Raw genomic sequence first — 21,418 nt, forward strand, 5'->3', positions numbered from 1 at the left:
TTCATAAGGAGTTGCAGTCTTCTGTCATAGCATGTTGTCCAAAAGGTGGCATGAGAGGGAAGTGGAATTCAAGGTGGTCAGCTTTCATATGACCTGAAAATGGAAACGAGCTATGTTAGAATGATGACATTTTACAAATCCAGATTTATATTTACAACTGTTTGTGTATTTACAATTGCTTCTGCTTCTTTTTGATTGTGCTAGAACCAGGGGAAACCAGTGAGAAATCTAAGCATCTTTGTGTTTTCTTCCCTTTCTTTCTCTGCCTCTCTGTTCACAGGCTCTGAAAGTGGTCCAGCTGAAATTTCAGATCGGAGAGATTCACTGTGGCTTCCGAGGCAGTGATTCCAAGCTGTCAGCTCACGCTGCTGCCAAGCTGCAGGATGGTGCACGTAGCCAGGCCGCTGCTGCTGCTCCTTGCTTTCTTTCTCCGGGCGGATGCTGAGAGTAAGCCATTCTCCCTTTCTCTAGGGGGCTGTGACCATAATGAGCAGTTTTGTTTGCACTTGGCATCAGGCTCAGGACCTCTGAATATGGTTCCTTTGGAAGTAAATCCTGAGACACTGTGGGATCTTCCTTGGCTACCAGCCAGCCTTTGAGAGAGATTAGTGATGTGACTTCCTCACTATTTCCTCTCTCTCACTATTTTTTTGCATCTAACTGTTTTTACTGTTTGGGTTTGTTTTTAATACACTGGCCAGCCGAGTGGCGAAGATATCAGGAGACTTAGTGGGGCGGTTTCAACTGGGGTTAACCAGTTGTTGTTGCCAATAAGCAAATATTGTTCAGACCCTTTTGAAATTTCTTTAGTTTTGTGGATATTTCTATGTTTAGAGAAATGCACAATGTCACATTGAGCCCAATTAAACTTCCAAGGCCTTGTAGCTGTCATAGCAGCTGTTCTAATGTACTGTTTCCGACAGCTGTCGTCAAGTACAGTATTCAAACAAATCAAGCAGAACTGACAACTTTGTGGCTGGATGAAGGGTGTGGAAGTGTGAGGGGAATGCGGTGGTGTATAGACACCAAAAAAGTTTGGATTTTTGGACTCAATTTATGCAAATGAGATTGTGATCAATTAGCTTGCCAATTCACGAGAGGATCATGTGTCCTGCCAATTTAAGAGTTCAATTGATCTACCTTGTTTACATATGTTTCTTCTCCAATGTGTTGTGTGGCCTTTTGCAGAAGTGAGTAGTAGAGGAAGGTCTCTCTCCCCCTCATAGTACTCTGCTTGGTTCTTCTGTAGCACATATGCATGTTGGCCCAACTTCTAGGGACTTAATCCCCTGATACCATTCAAATGTATAACATCTGCAGTCATTAACTTTTCCCTCCACTATATAAGTGAGATTAAATGTCATTCATGTTAAGGATGTTTGGAAAAAAAAAAAGATTCCTCAGTCATTTTGGCCCCTAACTACTAATTGCATTTTCAGCAGAATGTTCCCAATAGCCCCCAATTTCTTTGTTTAAATACAGCCTCAGTTTAAAGAGGACTTTCTAGGAGTGAAAGAAAAAAAAAGTGTTAATAATAGCATCCATGTGGGACAAGCATGTTTTAAGGACAAAGTTCTTTAGTTAATATGGAGATGATCTTCTAATTAGCACTTGGGAGTGATGGTCTAAGGTAAAGCCAAAGAATTCCTAGTACACTGCCAGCAAATAACTGAGGAAAGGCCCAATGAAAGAAACTTTTGTTATTTTAAAGCTGTTTATGGCAAAATCTGTTTAAAATGGAACTATAAACATAGTTTAGTGAAAATAGTCAGAATATTACTTATTTTTATGTTTTGGCTAGAAAGGAAGATGAAAGTTTTATGATTGTTAAGTTTGGCAAATATTTATTAAGACCCCAGGAATCCACTTTAATATCAGGCCACAGCTAGAGATTTCCTTTAAGTCACTAGAGATAATTATCATATATCCATGAAGTTATTCTTTTCAATAAGTAAAAGTTTTCTTCTATGAGCCATTTATGCATTTGCTTAATTCTCTGTTGAAAAATGTCAGAGAGTTGTCAAGGGTTTAAAAATGAATATTTTAAAATTATATCTCAAAGCTATCTGTATTTCGTTTTGTACATCAGTACTGGTGATCCTTACCTTTTCTCCTGTTCCTCATGTTATTTTTTTTGACACCCTCCTTTTATTTTATCATAGTACTTAACAGTAGACTCTTATAGAGAGCAGCAAAAGACAGGCTCACATCAGCAAATTATAGTTAAATTATGATATTTACCATACCACATGCGTCCCATAGGGCCCCCTGAGCACGGCCAGGAATAATTCCTGAGTGTAGATCCAGGAGTAACCCCTGTGCATTGCCAGGTATGATCCAAAAAAAAAAAAAAGCCAAAAAAAAAAGGAAAATAATTTAGACCACATCATGTTAGTTTAACATGTTAGTTAGTAACATTACATGTTAGTGTAATGCTGGGGGAAACATTTTTCTTTCAGTTAAAAAAAAATAACACTTTTTTGGTACTAAAATCATTAGGTACTGAAGTTCTTTAACTTGGCCATCAGATTATCCATGTTTGGGTTTGGGTGAAGAAAACCAGGTTCTGTGTTATAGTCTCCTCACTTATTTCTGTATTAAGTCCTGCTCATCAGAGATTCTCAACATTCTTATCCCAAGAAATTAACTTGAAAAATCAAACTTTACTCATAGTTTCTCTCAGAATTATTCAGATTGGTTTGAATCGCTTAAAATGGATAATGAAAATGTTTTCATATTTATACATTGTAGTATCTTGGTTGCATTTTCTGAAGATACTCAGAGATAGAAGCTATATACATTTACAGAGTGAATATTTACTGTCAGTCGCTATATTACTTTCTAGGCCAGTAGTCCAGAAAGCAGAAGCCTTGTAAGAAAATGTGAATGCTTTTCAATCTGCTAGAAATTTGTCTACCAAGAAAAGTAAAGAAAATGAACATGATTAAAGAGCAGCCTTTTGCATTTTGCAGAAATTACTTGTTTTGCATTGCTATGAAAGGTTTCTCAGTAGTAGTGAAAGTCTAGTAGTTAGACCACTTTACATTGAGAAGACTAGTATCTCACTAAAATGCTTTTAGATTATGAGTATTGGATTTTTATATCACAAACCATTCCCAGTTTACCTTTTCAAAGAAATTGGGATGATGATACTGCTCTAAAACAAGGTTGCATAATTAGATTATTATAATTTAGATTGCATGAAATTATTGCATTTATAATAAATTATTAAGTATCATTGGATTGCACACTTAGGTGCATGATATGAATTATATTTTAATAAAACTTAAATAAGAGAGCTAAGTAAATTGCCTCCGAATCCACTTCTTTTGTTTGAATTCATTTAATGTATACTGGTAAAGAAGTGAGCTAATTTCCTCAGAAATAGACTTGTCTCTTTAGGCACAAAAGGAGAAAGCCAATTGAGTGGCCTTACTTATCAGTGCATTCCTTGTTTTCTTTTGCTCAGAATTTTCAACTGTACAGCCAAGTAAAAGCCCTTCTTCCTCCTTCCTCCCTTTTCCCTCCTCCTTTCTTCATTCTAAAGTAGCTAAATTAGCATTATCCAGCTGTCTGCAGTCATAAAGTATTCCAGCTATTTTACTGATCCTTTAGCCCAATTGTAGAGTTTTCTGTAGCTTTCTGAATTAATTGCTCCCAGTAGAGCTGTACTTACCTAGTAAGGTTAAAAAAATGTCACCAAATCAACAGATGTCTACACTTCAAAGCATTTTATTAGTGTAGAGGGACTTCCTTTTTCCCTTAAATCTGCAGTTATGACATATTTGTTATCTCTGATCTCTGTTTGTGATGAAGCTTAAAGCTCAGAGCATAGAATGAGATTTGAAATATTTGTGATTACTTATTATTCCTAACAGCCTGGTGGTATTCAATTATATTATTCTATGATTTCCTTATTTCTTTCCTCTCACTTTCCTATCTTAATATTTCTTGCTTGCTACTGTTTTACTGATTCATTTTAGAAAAAATGAATCCTTGTAAGAATATATTCCTGTCCATGTTTTAGTTAATTCAGAAAACTTTCAAACAACTTCCACCTTAAGATAATCAAAGAGTTCTGGTAACTGGTTATAAACTAGCTCTCTTAGATAGAATTTTGTGTTTTCATTTCCCTCAATTTGCTTTGGTTTTTTTTATCTATGCACCAAACATGTAGATCTATGCTTGTGATTACAGCTATGTTTGACTATGTACCCGCTCTTTGGAAAGTTTTGAGCCAAATGGTGGAGGTATAAGGAGTTAAGACAGTGTATTGTAGTCTTAAACTAGCTCCCTTTAGAATTCAGTATCCTTTTTATCTCCAGTTAGAAAGTAGTTCTTAAGAACATAAACTCAAAAGTTTGGAAAACCAGTGTTCAGATTTTGCTATTTAGTTATTCTGACAAGAAGCACATTACAGATCTTTTTGTGATCTGTCTTTAAAATAGCATATTCTTGATATGATTATACTAAGGATTGTTTGCAAAGAATAGCACTGTAGCACTGTCCTCCCATTGTTCATCGATTTGCTTGAGCGGACACCAGTAACGTCTCCATTGTGAGACTTGTTGTTACTGTTTTGGGCATATCGAATACGCCACGGGTAGCTTTCCAGGCTCTGCCGTGCGGGTGGGATATTCTCGGTATCTTGCTGGGCTCTCCAAGAGGGATGGAGGAATCGAACCCGGGTCAGCTGCGTACAAGGCAAGCGCCCTACCAGCTGTGCTATCCTTTGCAAAAAATCACTGTCACTGTCATCCAGTTGCTCATCGATTTGTTCGAGTGGGCACCAGTAATGTCTCTCATTGAGAGACTTTTTGTTACTCTTTTTGGCATATCCAATATGCACGGGTAGCTTGCCAGGCTCTGCCTCTCAGGCTCTATACTCTGGGTAGCTTGCCGGGCTCTCGAGATGGGTGGAGGAATCGAACTCAGGATGGCCACCTGAAAGGCGAATGCCCAAGAATAATAGGGTTAAATATACATTAAATGCTAGTAGCTTTTATGCTTTTTCTCAGTTTGAGTCACTTTAAGATTAGAAGTTTTTATGTTTGTATCTCTGTTAGCATTCATTATCCCATTAGCTACCTTTTTTGTTAGTTTTATTTTATTTTCAATACTGTGATTTATAAAATGTTACTAGTAGGATTTCATACATAAAATAACACCACACCTCTACCTAAGTGTTGGAACATTAGTTTGATAACTAAATATTTAATATTGACTCTCAAGTTCACTCTTTCTGGTGAAGAAATAACACCAAGACTCTTGGTGCTTCATCTGCTTCAAAGTGTAATAAAATACTTTCCTTAAGGAGTGGCTTAGCTTTTATTTTAGAAATTATATTTAAAATGAGTTAAATTATACAGGGTTTTAATGTAGTCTTTACCCAGTTATCTAATAGTAATATATTGTAATATGAAAAGTCTGTTATCAAAATCTGTAGATAAATTTTGGTTTAACATTTAACCAAATCATAAATTCTGTCTTTTTTTAATCAACATATCTTAAAAAGATTTCTCATTTTGTCAAATTTGGTCAAATGCATAGCTTGGAGTGAATGATTTTTAAGCTACTATTTGATTAAGTTAACTAAACTATATTTGAAAGTAATATTCAGCTCTAAGATAAAACTTCCTTACTAATGGTGATAGGTTGATATATTCTGGGGACTGAAAGAATTATGACTGGATCTCAGTCTGATTTAGATAAGTGAATTTAGTCAACTATATAGAAACCACTTAAACCAAGATTCATAGAATTTTTTCAGGATCTTGAAGTTTATCTGGGAAACAACTAGTGGGATGGTAAGATGAAATTTGCATGAAAACAACATCAGTTGAGGCTGATGGATAGTAATGCTGTGGAGCCAGACTGAAAAAGCAGGAGTTTGTGTGTGTGTGTGTGTGTGTGTGTGTGTGTGTGTGTGTGTCTGTGTGTCTGCGTGTCTGCGTGTGTCTGTGTGTTTCTCCCCAGTAAGGGGACACCTAGAAGTTTTGGAATAGATAGGGGTCAGAGGACGAAAGTAGTAGAAGTTCAGGAGGCCTTATTGTCATTACCTAGGAAATAATTGTAGTTGAATTTTGTGGAGATACATTTTTCTGAAACGTGAATCACCAACAACTGTTAATTTGGAGTGAAAGAGATAAGTGAGCTAAGAGGGGATGAATGATCTTTTATTATTAATATCACATTTTATTTTTCCAAAAATTTAAAAATATATCAGTACTCATTCTTAAAGCTTCTCATTGTGGAACTTAGATCTTATTAGTTAAATTTATCTTAATGATATATCTTAGTGATATATCTTAATGATAACAACTTCAAAAAAGGTGGAATCTGGAGTCAATTTAAAATTGTACTTACTCGGGGCTGGAGCAATAGCACAGCGGGTAGGGCGTTTGCCTTGCATGCGGCCGACCCGAGTTTGATTCCCAGCATCCCATATGGTCCCTTGAGCACTGCCAGGGGTAATTTCTGAGTGCATGAGCCAGGAGTAACCCCTGTGCATCGCCGGGTGTGACCCAAAAAGCAAAATAAATAAATAGATAAATAAATAAATAAAATTGTACTTACTGTTTAATAGCCTGAAAATAATATATATATTTATTTATTTAGTTTCATGTGACAAAAAAAGATTTAAATTCACTCCCCAATTTATTTTTCACTTTGCAAATTTCCATCATAGTCATATGACCTTCACCTTATCCAGCAGTTATTAAATTTGATGTTAAATAAGTCAAGTAATTGTAGCTATGTTTTAAAAAGTAAGCAACCAATTTATTATTTTTGAGGTATCACTGTCATCCCGTTGTTCATAGATTTGCACGAGCACGTGCCAGTAATGTCTTCATTCGTCCCTGTCGCGTGCTAGTATAGCCCAATGGCATACTGGGTCTCTTTCAGGGTCAGGGGATTGAGGACCATAATTGTTACTGTTTTTGGCATATCGAGTATGCCTTGCGTAGCTTGCCAGGTGCTACCTAGCTTGCCAGGCTCTGGCGATTTTTGAGGTAAAATCATGGTAAGTCCAGCAGCCAGTTAAAGTGAATTAATTTCATTATTTTATGCTTAATTTTTATTCTGCTTAAATGTTAAAGGTGCTTAATATATAAGTGAGAAAAAGTAGCTCTTGCTTATTACTGAATAAGATCAGTTGTAGCTTTAAGGTAGAGAGTTTTAGGATAATGACAAGAATACTCTAAAATCATTATCCTTTTAAATAAATTTAAATCAAAACATTTAAGCTAATAAGAACATTTGAAAATGCTTTTGGGGGGAGGAGCTGAAGAAATAGTTTAGCAGGTAAAGACCTTGCCTCATACACAGCTAACCCTGGTTTCACCTATGGCACCCCAAGTGGTCCCCAAGTTCACCAGGAATGGTTCCAGACCTCAGAGACCACAGTAAGCGCTGAGCACTACTGGGTGTAGCCCCATGAACAATCAAATGAAGTACGTTCTAAGTTTAAAACCACTCAGGCCCTCCAGGTATAGTATAACTTATATTATATGAGGTGTGATATAGTGGAGCTGGGTCATGGTGGGTGAGGAGAAGTGCAGCCCATACAAGGTAGAAGGGAAAGATAGAGAGACACAGAAATAGTGGGCAGAGAGACAGAAAGAGAAGAGGGAGCAGAGGGAGGAGAGAGACATAAAGAAGAGAGAGAGAAAGGGAGAGCAGGGGTACTAGTGATGGGGACTGTATTCTCAGAAAGATACAGTTAGGGGAAATAGGTTAGGGGTGGGCCGTTTGGTACTGTAGACCTCGTAAGAAGTTTGGATTACTGTATATAGGTCAAGATCTATTCTCCGGGGATTGTTTAATCTGTGAAACTTGAATGACATCTTATTCTCCAACAAAGTAAGCACCTCTTTTCACACATAATGCATGTAAGCACTGGTATAATCTCATGGTGGCAAAGCTTTATCAGACATTTTCCTTTAACAACCAATAGAGATTTGGATATTAAGGCTTATAGTTGAAAAAAGCCGAACTGCCTGTCTGCTATTTGCTTTTGTTACTAGCCAGAGGTTTTTTTTTTTTTTTTTAATTTTTTATTGAGTCACCATGTGGAAAGTTACAAAGTTTTCAGGTTTAAATCTCAGTTATACAATGCTCGAATACCCATCCCTTCACCAGTGCTCATATTCCACCACCAAGAATCCCAGTATAGCTCCACCCCGCACCCCCACACCCCTAACCCCCCCACGCCCCTAGCCCCCCCACCCTTAGCCCCCCCCCCGCCTGTGTAACTAATAAATTTCACTTTACTTTCACTTTGATTGCATACAATATTTCAACAAAACTCACTATTATTGTTTGGAGAGTCTCTCCCCTAAAGTCAGACCTGCTGAAAAGGAAGCATTAGATAATTTGTTTTCCATTGCTGAGGATGAAGAGGTATGAGGTGAGTGACCACACTTAGCGGCCTCTCAGTTTTGGGTTTCTGTAATTTAGTATTTTAGTAACTAAGTCCAGAGAGATATCTGCCAAAAGTTGCATCGTTGCCAACTTGTACTTCTCAGTTACATTATATTCCACATATGAGTGCAATCTTTCTGTGTCTGTCTCTTTCTTTCTGACTCATTTCACTCAACATGATACTATCCATGTTGATCCATTTATATGCAAATTTCATGACTTCATGTTTTCTGACAGCTACATAGTATTCCATTGTGTAGATGTACCAGAGTTTCTTTAACCAGTCATCTGTTTTGGAAGCCAGAGTTTTATAAAAGCCAGTTGTAGTTAAATATTGGAAATTAGTAATTTATATCCTATTGTTTTTTTAAAAAAAATATTAAAGAACCATGCTTTACAGTTGCTGATAGTTGTAGTTTAGGTCCATAGTAATTCAACAGTGTCAACTTCCCCCCACCATTGTTTCCAGATTCGCGCCCCCATCCCAACCCCCACTCCACCCCTGCCTGTCAACTTGATAGGCACATTACAGAGTTTCAGCAGTTGCTGCTTAGGTCTCATGTCCTCAGTCCTGTTGAGTCTATGTTTTGTACATATGGCTATACTCTTCACCTATATCACTCGTATAACTAAAGCCCTGATTCCTATTCACCCATTACTGCTAGTTCTCCCCTCGCCCCCCCTCGAGCTCTTGATTTCTTTTCTTCTCTACCCATATACTCTCTAAACACTGGGATCAAGGATGATCTAGTCATCCCCTTTTATGTTCTATTGTTTTCACAAAAATCTCCAGACATACACCGAAATCAGCTATCTAGCATTTCCTTGATTGTGATCATTTTCCTATCAAGGGAGTAAGCAATGAATTCCTTAGGACACCAAGAAAATAATTAAAAATCCATAGTATCCATCTGTATTACAGTATGCTTGCTGGCTTCCCGGTGAAATTCATTCTGACTATATTCATACCATCTCTGCAGCTCAGTTCTTAGGTTTTGCAATACTGATGCTGTGTGCCAGACTATTTTGCTGTGTATGACTGTACAACATTTGTAATAATTTCTGCCTCCTCCCTATAGCCTTCCATTGTAATAATTGAGATATCTTTAGTCATTGCTGAGTCTCTCCAGCATCTGTGCTGTGGGTGTGGCAAAATCATCTCTGTTTAAGAGCCACTTACGGTTTTCAAAATTTGGATTAGAATGTTCCAGTTGAGGTAAATACAGCTCTCCTAATTTCCTTGGGTCTTTGAAGAATGAAATTTTATCAGAAATAGGGTTTTTATGATGTCTTGAACTCTGTTGTCGCGAAGTGGGAAAGTTAGATATCTGGTTAACCTTAGGCAGATGGTTAATCTCTTCCGGTCTCCATTTGATTGTCTGGAGTGTTGCATGGTGATTCCAGGGCCACTCTAAAGATTAAATATTAACTACTGGAAGACACTTGGCATTGTGTCTAAAGAAATATTAGTCAATGTTATTATATTAGGTGTATTTTATAGTATCTTAATTTGGTAAAGTATATTATGTTTTATTTGACTTGAATTTTTTTAGCAATATATTGGATTTCTAGGGACTGTAGAGAGAGTGAATACAAAATTAAGATGCTTGCCTTTCATATAACTGACACCTGCTTTATTCCCAGTCCAACATGGTTCCCTGAGTACCACCTTGTATGATCCCTATGGCACAGAGCAAGAGGTGCCTTCCAGCACTGCTCGGTGCAGATACCCTCAGCTGCCATTCTCCTCCCCACTCCACATACAACAAAAATACTATCTAACTTACTAGTGATAAAACCCTCCACTTATATGATAACTTGACATTTAATAACTTTAATCTACCTTGTTCTCAAATACTTCTGAGTAGGCAGTATACTATTTATTATGTTCATGTATCAGATAAATGATACTGAAGAAGATGTGGAAACGGATCTAGATTTCAGCTCTCTTGAATTCTTGATTAGTGAGCAGGAATTAAAATTTAAAAGAGGGGGAAAAAAGCAGGCATAGTAACACAAAATGCACAGTAGCTAGAATCATGTGATTCTGTCACACAGCAGGCCTAACCTCCCAAATCCATTGATGTTCCCAGGAACTTAATAGAAATTACAGTGGGAATATAGTCATGGAGAAAAAATTTTGTTACATTTATAGTTTATGCACTGTGTAAGACTTAGAGAAGCATTGAAAGACTTTTGGAAAGGTTCTTGTACCGTTTCAATAAACACACACACAAACACACACAAAACACACATATATAAACACAGTCACTGACCGAGAGGGAAGGAGAAGGGCAGAGGATGGGGAGAAAAGGAAAGAAGGACACTATCAGCTTGTGAGTTTGCTTGTGTGCAGCCAGTGCTTCATTCTAAACTGCTTTTCATTTGTCATTAGTCTTCCATGTGCATTATCTGTCAACCTGATTCTAAATTACAGTGGTAATATCTGCCTTCAAGATTTTGTCACCATAATCATGCTGTTACCATACTGTGACTCATATGGGAGATAGGAAGTCGTGGCCAAAATGTTACAGCTCCTCAGAGTGGAGTGAGCTTCCCTTCCCTGTCAGTGTGGCTTGATCTCTTTGAGATGTTTTCTCTGGCAAAATGCTGCAGAGATGCTCTGTCCATTCTAGATGAACCCAGACAAATCTAGGGTCTTCTGCCTCCCTATGTTGCACATTGAGTCATTATAAGATGCCCTGCTATGCCACTGGAAGAAACCTACTGAGACAAAAATACTCAGACAGCTCACATGTATTCTAACTTTCCCAGAGGAAGAGTTAGATATGGTAGTGACACTATCTTGCATTTCCAGTCAGAGTCGAGCGTGAATGATTTTAGGGATGAAGAAAATATCTTACCAACAGAAGACTGTTTGAAGGAATGTTGTACAAAAAAACCTCTACCTCAAGCACATTTTAAGGTGGTTTGAAGCAGCAATAAATAAATGAAATATGTGGTAATTATGGTTATTAAAACAAAGCTTCTACAAGCCTGAGGAGGAGTGGTACTATAGATTTATTACTTTCTTCTCCTCTACAACTGCAACACACATGGTGTTCAAGATAATTATTAAAAAGAAGTTCTTTTAAGATAGTATAAAAGATAGTGCATTGGCAGATGTCAAGGAAGTCCTAGCTAACTGCTAAAATTCTAATACCAATGCAGATTTTGCATGTGTGACCAGAGATTGACATGTGTAACCAGAGATGTTTTCTGTGACTGACTCTGTAGTAAATCCTTTGGGTTTGTGATCAACTACATTCAGTGTCATAACTCTATAACATTGTCTTTCTAAGAAAGCAGACAGTATGCAAATAAGTGGAAGTAGCCATTGCCAATAATTTTTTTGTTTACAAACACATATAGGGCTGGAGCGATACCACAGTGATAGGGCATTTGCCTTGCACACGGCCAACACGGATCAATCCCTTCGCCCCTCTCGGAGAGCCCGGCAAGCTACCTAGAGTATCTCGCCCTCATGGCAGAGCCTGGCAAGCTACCCGTGGGATATTCAATATGCCAAAAAAAGTAACAACAAGTCTCACAATGGAGATGTTACTGGTGCCTGCTCGAGCAAATCGATGGACAACAGGATGACAGTGACAGTGACGGTTACAGTGACAAACACATATGTGAAGTGAGCCAGAGTTGGTTTTCACTGTTATTGTTCTCTGGGGGTCACACCTGGTGATCCTTAGGGTCTGAAGGGCTATGCCAAGTGATCCTCCGTGTGCCATACTGTGTTTGTGTTCTAACCTAGAGCCTCACGCATGCAAGTGTATGCTGTACCCACCAATCCTGGACTTTGAACTCATTGAGTTCTCCACTGGTAGTAGGAAATGAAGAGTATTTGTCAGCGGAGGACCTTATTTTAACCTGGTGAGATTAGGTAAGGGAAGGAGACATATTTGATTAGCCTCCTCCTTAGCACTTTGTTGGTAATGTTTGTTGAGAACGGATTAATTAGAATAAATAAGTTCAAGGAGCACATCTCCTGATAAAGAGATGTTTAATAACGTTTAACCTTTACAATTTATGCAGAAAAGGCTTTGAATGTTACTTTGCTTTATGTCTTTTGGGGGTGCTTCAGGTACTTAGCTGTTAGTGCCACTTTAAATTGCAAACTCCTGACAGATGAATAATTTATCAGCTGTGGGATCATCTCCATTGCAGCATGAACCTGATGTGGAGCAGAACATCTTCAATATAGAGGAAAAGTAGCACAGAAAAGTGATAAATATGATGGAAGTGTTGTAAAAAAATTTGTAAAGAAACAGATTTGACAAATATGGGTATCCACAACTGATATTCATTTTTTTAGAGGCGTAAAAGACAGCAACAACAGCAACAAAGAAAGGTTCAGCTGAATATCATTCCTCAATAAACATCTCTTAACTAGGGTATGATTGTATTCTGTGCCATTAGTGCTTCTACATCAGACACAAAACCAAATTCTTACTAGTAGCACCATTGTTCAGAATTAACATTTATAATCCATGGTGTCAGCAAATTAAAAATCCTTCATGGAAAGAGAAACTGGGAGTGGTTTGCAGTTTGATTGCAGTTGAAATCTCTGACTCACTTGGAAAAATGTAAAGAACCAGATCTTGCCAGTGTGTCTGGCAGAGAGGAAGCAAAATTTTCTGGGAAAAAAAGTACACGGAAAGCATAAGTATATTTTTTTAAGGATAAAGGTTGTTTAGAACTGCATGAAAAAAGTAGTACTAATTGGATCAAACAAAAATCTGGCTGAATATGAAGGAAAATGACTAATGGTGAAGTCTATTTGACTATGGAATAAAATCTCCAGGGAAAGAATGAGAGCCCCAGTGTGTGAATCATTTGAAGTAAGCAGCACAAACCACAGCGGAGAACCACTGTTTCTGAAATAATCAAAGCTACATCATCAAAGGAATCCAAAAAGATCATTTAGAAACTGCAAAACATAACTCTTTTTGCATTTTAATTGTTCTGTTTGGACAGAGTGATGGAACAGGAAGGGTATTATGATAATTATAATAAAACAATTGCTTGTATTCTGGGGTCTGTTTGCTCTGTGTAGTTTGCAGTTTACCAAATGGATCTGACACCATCATTGGCAGAAATAAATAAATGACATGACTTCTCTTTACTGTATTTACACAGGACACTAGGCTTTTTTTTTTTTTGGTTAACTTAAAAGAAGGCTTCACAAATTACTCATAATAATTTATATTCTGTTTAGGTCAAAAGTGCATTCCATTATTCTAGTTCTTTTCCATACTCTCTCCTTCATTTCTCATTGCACAGCTTTGCCATTCCAAGTCTTACCTACTTTTTGAGTTTCATCTTTTCTGATTTTTTTCACCCACTTTTATTTTCTAACCACTTAATTCTAGTATCATAAGAATATGGAGCTAGCCACTGGTCTCAGAATAGTGAGGAGATACAGAATTACAATACAGAGACCTCTGTGCAGTAGTTAAGTGTATGCACAAGGTATGAGGAAGTCCTTGTTGGAATTTGAATGGAGTATTTGTAGGTATGCTGGAGAGAGAAACAAACTGGATGGTTGAAAGGCAAAGCAAAGGAGCTTAGAGCTTCTTTAAGATCTATTTAGTGGATCTCAACCAGATAATACTTTAGAAAAATTTAAGGGCAAAAGGGTAGCTTTCTACTTCCCACACTGACCCACTAATTCGAAATATTTGAAAATAAGAATGAAGCTTACATCATGTTAAAATGTTTCTTAATTTATTCTCAAGTGTAGTCCAACTTGTAAGAAAATCAATAAGAACTGTTAAACTTAGAAGCGATGTGGCCTGGCTTGCATTTTTGAGAATTCATTGATGATAGCTGTGCAAAGGAAGCATTTGTGAAGAGACAAAAATTAATTGACTGCCATAAAATCAAGGAGGGCAACCATCATGTGGGTCTGAACTGTGGCTGCGGTTATAAAATAAAGAGGGTGTAGATAAAAATTTTCTATATGCTAGATACAAAAGTATCTCTCCTAACAGATTAGTAGTTGTTGTGCATGACTTTTAGTAATTGTTCAAAGTTCTTATTTCATGCTCAAAGCAACTGCATTTACTTACCTAAGATCTTGTCTCCTTGGTCCATTGAATTTTTTGGCTGGGGAGGTGGCCTAATCACCCGATACTCAGGGCTTACTCCTGACTCAGTGTTTAGGGATCACTTGTGGCTGTGCTCAGGCTATGTATATACATACATAGGTATATATATATATATATACCTATGTATGTGTATATATATATACATATATATATATATATATATATGGTGCCAGAATTCCCACCAATGTTAGCAGCATGCAAGACAAGCCCCTAAATTCGTGTACTATGTCTTTGTCCCCTTCTTGTTGCAGTGAATATTAGCAACTGTAGATGCCTACAGTGTCTAGCCAGCTCATTATTGAAGCAGAGAAGTGCAATTTGGAAAGGTTTTGCTTTATCTTATGAGAGAGCCATCACTGGTTTATTCTTGCTATTTGGGAATATATAACCAGAATTTTGTTTATTTTGAGAAGAATGAAATCTAAAATTTCATCAGAAAACCCCCATCAGTTTTTCACATCAGCTTAAGTGAAAACAGTATAAGTAAGACTAATACTAAGGGCAAAAGAAAAGACATCTTTGGGACGACTTTGGTCTGGAACATAAGTTTTCAATCTCTGTGTAGGGTCTCCACAGAAATTTGTAGAACTGAAACAAATAAAAAATTCCCACTCTCAGCAGTTTTCAGCTCTTACTGTGGTATAACAAAAGCAAAAAAAAAGAAAAAAATTAACAACAGCAACAGAACCAGCGAAAAACATTTGGGCTGGTTCCGTTTATGGAAAACAAACTAGGGAGTGGATCCCATTATCTGAAAACTCAAAATAAGATATAAAGGATAAAGACAAAAGTATGTAAGTGCAATTACATAGATAATTTTAGTGAGTCTGAATTGGGAAAGATGGATTATTCATTTAAATCCTTTCATTTCAGTTGTGTATATTCTAACAGTGCCTGGTTTGAGGATTCATGGCCACCCTTCCTAGCCTAAAGCTGGAAATCTGGTTTCCTTTCTCCCTTCAGTTCCACCCTGGAGTCAGAGCAGCTAGGTGACTGACACTCCTTTCTCTCTCTGGGGTTACCCAATGTGAAAGGCTGGGAATGTTTAAGGCTAAAGAGCAGAAGAACAGTTGTTCAGCCAGTAAATTAGCATTTCAAAGTCGATGTTCAGAAGGGCACTGCCCAAGTGAGAAGCTGAGTAGGAATAGAAACATTCTTATAGTCATTTCTAGGTAATAAGGTATTGATTTGAAAATGATTTTCTAATTTTTGGAGACTAAAGATTGGGTGCTAAAACATTTTTATTTGTCCATTCTATTGGAATTCTTCCAGAACTGACCTTACACTTCTCAATATTAAGTAGGTCAAATGTGACATGGTAGTTGCTTGGGTTATTTGGATGATGCTAATCAAGAATATCAGAATTTCCCCCTTTGTTTTAATGAGATGCCCTGGAGAATTACTGCAGTATACAGTTGGTCTGTTGCATTTTTGGTAGGACCATCTATGCTTTATAAATTTAGTCAAAAGAAACATGGCATGGTGGACAGTCATTGTTTTGGATTTTTCCTTTTTTTGTTGTTTTGGTAGTGGGGCAGATTGAATCCAGAATTAGATCTCATCCACCAAAGCATGATCTCTATCACTGAGATCCATTCCCAGAGAGCATTAGCTTTTCATTAAAGAGATCTGGGTTCCAATATATATACTACCTGCCATTACATCACTGATTGATAATGTGTAGGGATATGCTAGCAAAGGACATGGGGGGACAGGATATTCTTATATCTGATGGTAGCTTACAATCAAATCTTAGATTCCTCATCTGCAAGGGGGGGATCAGGACTGTATCCTGTATTTGTTTCATGAAGATTAATGCTTGTGATATGTTTAAATGACTTAGAATGAATAGGAAGATAAAAGCTACACAATTAAGTCTTCCTCTATTCTTCCTGGCCAGTACATTCTATTTTTACCTTATATTTATACAAAGCTATTTTCTTCCAGAACTCTATTTTTTCTCTCTCTCTCTGAATTCAAATACTGTTTAGATTTTGGAATCTGAGCTCTCTCCCTCTCTTCTTTCCAAATATTTGCATATATGATCCTCAATCTATTTCTGAGATATTTCCCCCAGTATTGTTTTTGGGATACATTAGTGAAGGAAATCGACCCAAAACAACAAGAAATATTGCACCATAGAGGTCGTCTTCTAGGGGTTCAAAATCATGATATCAAATAATAAGAGCACAGTTTATAAACAGCAAATAATTTTATGTGTCAGTTCATGACAGTTACATATGGTGACATGGGTGCGGGCATGGGGAGGTTATAACTCATTTTCAATTTAAGACTGGGTGGTCAGGTCAGGTAGGTTTATTGAAAAGTGATATATAAATTAATTGAAAGCCTTACAGAAGTAAATCACAGGGAAGCGTCTTCCAGGCAGGGAGGCTAGCTAGTTCAAAGATCTCCAAACCCGAGGGCAGGAGTTTGCCTGGCATATTCCGGGAGTTGAAAAAGGCAGCAGTGTACCAAACAGAAAAGCCGAGAAGGAGAAGCACAGAGAGCCTCTTATGGAGAGAATTGATGGGATTGGATTTCAGTAGCGAACTGAGATTTGAGAAATATTTAAGAGTTTTCTAGTGCGTATTGAATATGCTAAAAACAGTAACAATAAGTCTCTCAATGAGAGACGTTACTGGTGCCCGCTCGTGCAAATTGATGAGCAATGGGATGACAGTGACAGTGAGGCCCTTTTGACATTTTGACATTTACATTTTGACATTTACATCAAAATGTAAAAACTGAAGCTGAGAAGTAACAGTAAGGCCAGTTTATACTAAGGCCTTGAGTCTAATGGGGCATAACAACAAGATAAACCATCTCTTAAAGGAGGAAGCTGAAGGTGATTATATTTAATTGATTTCAGATTGTAAATATAGTTACAGTATGGAAGATAAATTATTGCTTTTGATGGCTGTAATAATTCAGGCACAAAATTCTTCTTCCAAGATGATGGTTTTCCATGTACACCAAGCAGAATGAATGGGAAAGTAAAAGCAGCTTATGTAGGGCATGTCTTCAGGTTTGTGACTTGCTTATCTAATTAACTTATCTTAGATGTTAGACTTGAGGGCAAGCATTCATATTAATGGTCAATAGTAATTTTCCCAGGATACTCTGACCTGTTGGCATTCTGACACATTAACTGATGCAAAACTTGTGAGTCTTGTGGACCTCATGAATCAGTCCTCAGTTATTCTCACCTTAGTCCTCCACCTCATTTGATAGTGGACACTATAACAATTCAGGAACAATTCAAATGCTGGAATATAAATGAAATGTTTAGATGACCCTGAGAGTCTAATACTTGTCTGATTATTTTTCAGGAAAAGATGTATAGTTTTTTGTGAGTGTGTGTGTGTGTGTATGTGTGTGTGTGTGTTTGGTTTTATATGGCAGGGATGTGTTCTACTACAGAACTACTTCCATGTGTGCTTTTTTGCAATGGCTTTAATTTTCACTCCTCTCAAATTTTCAAAAGAAAATACACACATAGGTTTCTAAGAAGCCATTTATTCATCGTGAGATTTTTTTACATAGAAGAAAATCAATTTTGTTTCTCTACATTCCACTTTTACTAACATAAAAGGCACTAGTTTAGTCAATAAGGTACACTTTATCTAGAAGATCAACTATTTTATTAAATAACTTGATTGTTCTCTTCTGGTACTACTTTGGATACTGCTGTATTTTCAACTCACTTAACCCTGATTTTAAGATCTAATGTTCATGTTCTGGATTCAGGGAACAATCTCTTTCTACTTTCAAGAACCATTGTCCTTAAAAAAAAAAAAAAAAGAAAAAAGAAAAAAACAAAACAGTTATTCAGTAATACCAGTGAAACTTTTTTTTTTTTAAATAAAACCATTTAGATTTCAAGAATGTCTTATGTTTATTTAAAAATTCAGCCCTATAGTTTCATTCCTACCTCCTTTATTCTGGCTTTGTGATAGTTTGTAAACTATCTAAATTGAATTATTATGTCAGCCTCCTCCTACTTCCTGGTTTCAATTTGATGCTTATGTACAGTAAAATTCATTCTTCACAGTGTAAAATTCTATGAAAGTTGACAGATGCATCATTATAGATCCACCAAGATAGTTGTATAGCAATGACTTCATCTCAGAAATTCCCTCTCACGATCCCAGTATGTAGCCTTTGGGTACAATGTTTATTGTTTAGTAAAAATGTAGTTTAGATTCATTCATGTTGTTGCATGAATCAATACTGTTACTAAGGTATTATTACTTTGTCTATTTAAATATTTTATTTATTTATCCATTGAAAAGTATCTGAGTGATTTAACTATTTTGTAATTATTAATAATCCTGCCATAAACATTTAATGACTAGAAAAAATATTAGTTTGCCTTTGGTACCCTGGTTTTGGGAACTTTAAAAAGTTACAAGGAAACATAGATGTCTAGGCTTCATTTCAACTCAATTGAATCTGAATGTTGGAGGGTGGAGCCTCAAATAAAGGTTTTATAGAGGCCCCCAGTGTTCCCCCTTGTGTAGTAAAGATCTGAGAATTACTGCTGGAGCCATGTGATCATTTGTAAATAAGCTTTCTTGTATTTTCTTTATTATTTTTACTTGGCAAAGTTTTGGTAATTATATTTAGATTATATGAAATTACACTTCAAATTAGCTGTTCCTCTTAAGGATTTAATTTTCTTTCAAGTTCAGAGTTACTGTATGCTAATTAAACCAAGGCCTTTTCTAAAGGTGCACTTACTTAGGTATAAGTAGTCATGATGGAAGTATATTCTTAATATGCCAATTATAATCTTTAGGAATATTCTAATAATTATATATTTGATTAACAGGAACACCTATTAGTTATATAGTATAATTATATGTTTGAATAAACTAGCACTAGAATGAAATGAGCTTTCTTAATTACTAAGACTATTATTTTATACTACCCATGAAATATATCATTATGTATCTATAGGCAGTTTGCCCTGTAAATGTTTTATAGTAATCTTTAAGAAATATTTAATTATGTTGAGTTATAGAGTAAAATGACATTCGCGTCATTATGAATTGGCTGTGGTAGGGGCTGGAGCAATAGCACAGTGGGTAGGGCATTTGCCTAGCATGCGGCTGACTGGGGTTTGATTCCCAACATCCCATATGGTCCCCTGAGCACCACCAGGAGCAATTCCTGAGTGAATGAGCCAAAAGCAACCCCTTGTGCATCACCGGGTGTGACTCAAAAATGAAAAAAAAATAGAAAGGAATTGGCTACAGTAGATATTTTACATAGCAATATAAGATGTAAGATGTATGTGTTGTTGTTGTTGTTATTGTTGTTATTATTATTATTATTATTATTGGCTTTTGGGCCATAATATCTGGTGGTGCTCAGGGCTTACTCCTGATTTTCTACTCAGGTATCACTCCTGATAGTAGTCAGTGTTGGGAATCAAACCAGTGTGGCTATATACAAAGTCAGCATCTGAAATCCTTTCCTATCCTTCTAGCCCCAAGATAATTTTATATCACATGTTGTTTAAGAACTTATGGAATTTAAAATATTTTCCTCAACCAAGTAGAAGTATAGCTTTAAAGTTCTGTGTGTTGTTGAACAAAATGCTTACCGCAAATAATTTGAAAAATGAATTTTTTGCCCTCGACCCAGTTTTATTTTTTTGATGCAGATCCTGAGACTTGTCCTGTAACCCTAAAGTTTAATTTCCCAAATGCCTCTAACAAGTTTCATGAACTAGTCTTTATAAAATTTTTTTCTATAATTTTTCATAATGTTTAGCATATCATATGTACATGCCTGGTTATTATATCTGATTTAAAAATACATCTATGATGACAAGTGTGACAAATTTTTATGTTTTTTTGGGGGGAGTCACACCCGGCGATACACAGGGGTTACTCCTGGTTCATGCACTCAGGAATTACTCCTGGCGGTGCTTGGGGGACCATATGGGAACTGGGAAATTTTTATAGTTTAGACTCATCCTACATTTAGCTTACAGGTCAGTTCTAATACATATGTGCTATTTACATATTTGCCTGAAGACATTTCCTACAACCTGGACTTTAAAAAATTTGTTTAGAGATGAACTTCTGGTGCTGTGCTCTGGGATCACTCCTGGTGATGGGATGAGGACCATATGGGGTACTGGGAATCAAATCAAGGTTGATCATGTGCAAGACAACACCCTAACCACTATCCCATACTGTCCTCAGATTTGCTTTCTTGCATTGCAACGTGGCCATTATCCAGAACCAACTTGCTGGGGGAAAAGATTCCCTTTCATTAGTTATACAAAGAAATAACATGTATCAGTTCACTTAAAATACATGAATACTGTGGTATCTGAGTATTATTTTATTTAATCATTACACCACCTTTGTTGTAATCTTATTTGCTGTGCTGTAAACTAAAAGTAAGAGAGGTTAAGTTGGAACTAGAGTGTTTGTTACTACAGTGGGTTGGGTGATTGCCTTGCATGTGGCTGACCTGAGTTCTGTACCTGGTATCTTATGTGGTCCTGGAGCCTGCCAGGAATAAATCACAAGAAAAGACAGTTTAAGTAATTTTCCTTTAGATACCCTTTCTAATAAGTGGTGAAGTTGGAGGCTGTGATTCATACTGTCTGAAGTCAGAGACCACATACTTTCTGTGCAGCACTCATAACATTATTGTCCCCATCTGTATTGCATTTATAGGAAAGCTATCTAATGCTCTCTTAGCATGTTTTTTTTTTTTTTCATTTTGGGTCACACCCGGTGATGCTCAGGGGTTACTCCTGGCTCTGCACTTAGAAATTACTCCTGACAGTGCTCGGAGGACCATATGGGATAATGGGAATCGGAACCCGGGTCGGCCGCATGCAAGGC

The 21,418-nt window shown here is 36.8% G+C and overlaps 1 protein-coding gene across 7 annotated transcripts in view; it reads left to right on the forward strand.

The window, feature by feature from the left end:
• PTPRD (protein tyrosine phosphatase receptor type D) overlaps nt 1-21,418 on the forward strand; it is a 1,592,809-nt gene that overhangs the window by 1,155,692 nt on the left and 415,699 nt on the right. For all 7 annotated transcript variants that reach the window (XM_055135922.1, XM_055135897.1, XM_055135904.1 and 4 more), the window contains exon 8: nt 281-447. In XM_055135922.1, coding sequence (XP_054991897.1) covers nt 384-447 — 64 coding nt within the window. In that variant the 5' untranslated portion in view covers nt 281-383. The remainder of the gene's footprint in view (nt 1-280; nt 448-21,418) is intronic.

The sequence above is a fragment of the Sorex araneus genome, chromosome 1 (genome assembly GCF_027595985.1).
Source record: "Sorex araneus isolate mSorAra2 chromosome 1, mSorAra2.pri, whole genome shotgun sequence".
NCBI lineage: Eukaryota > Metazoa > Chordata > Mammalia > Eulipotyphla > Soricidae > Sorex > Sorex araneus.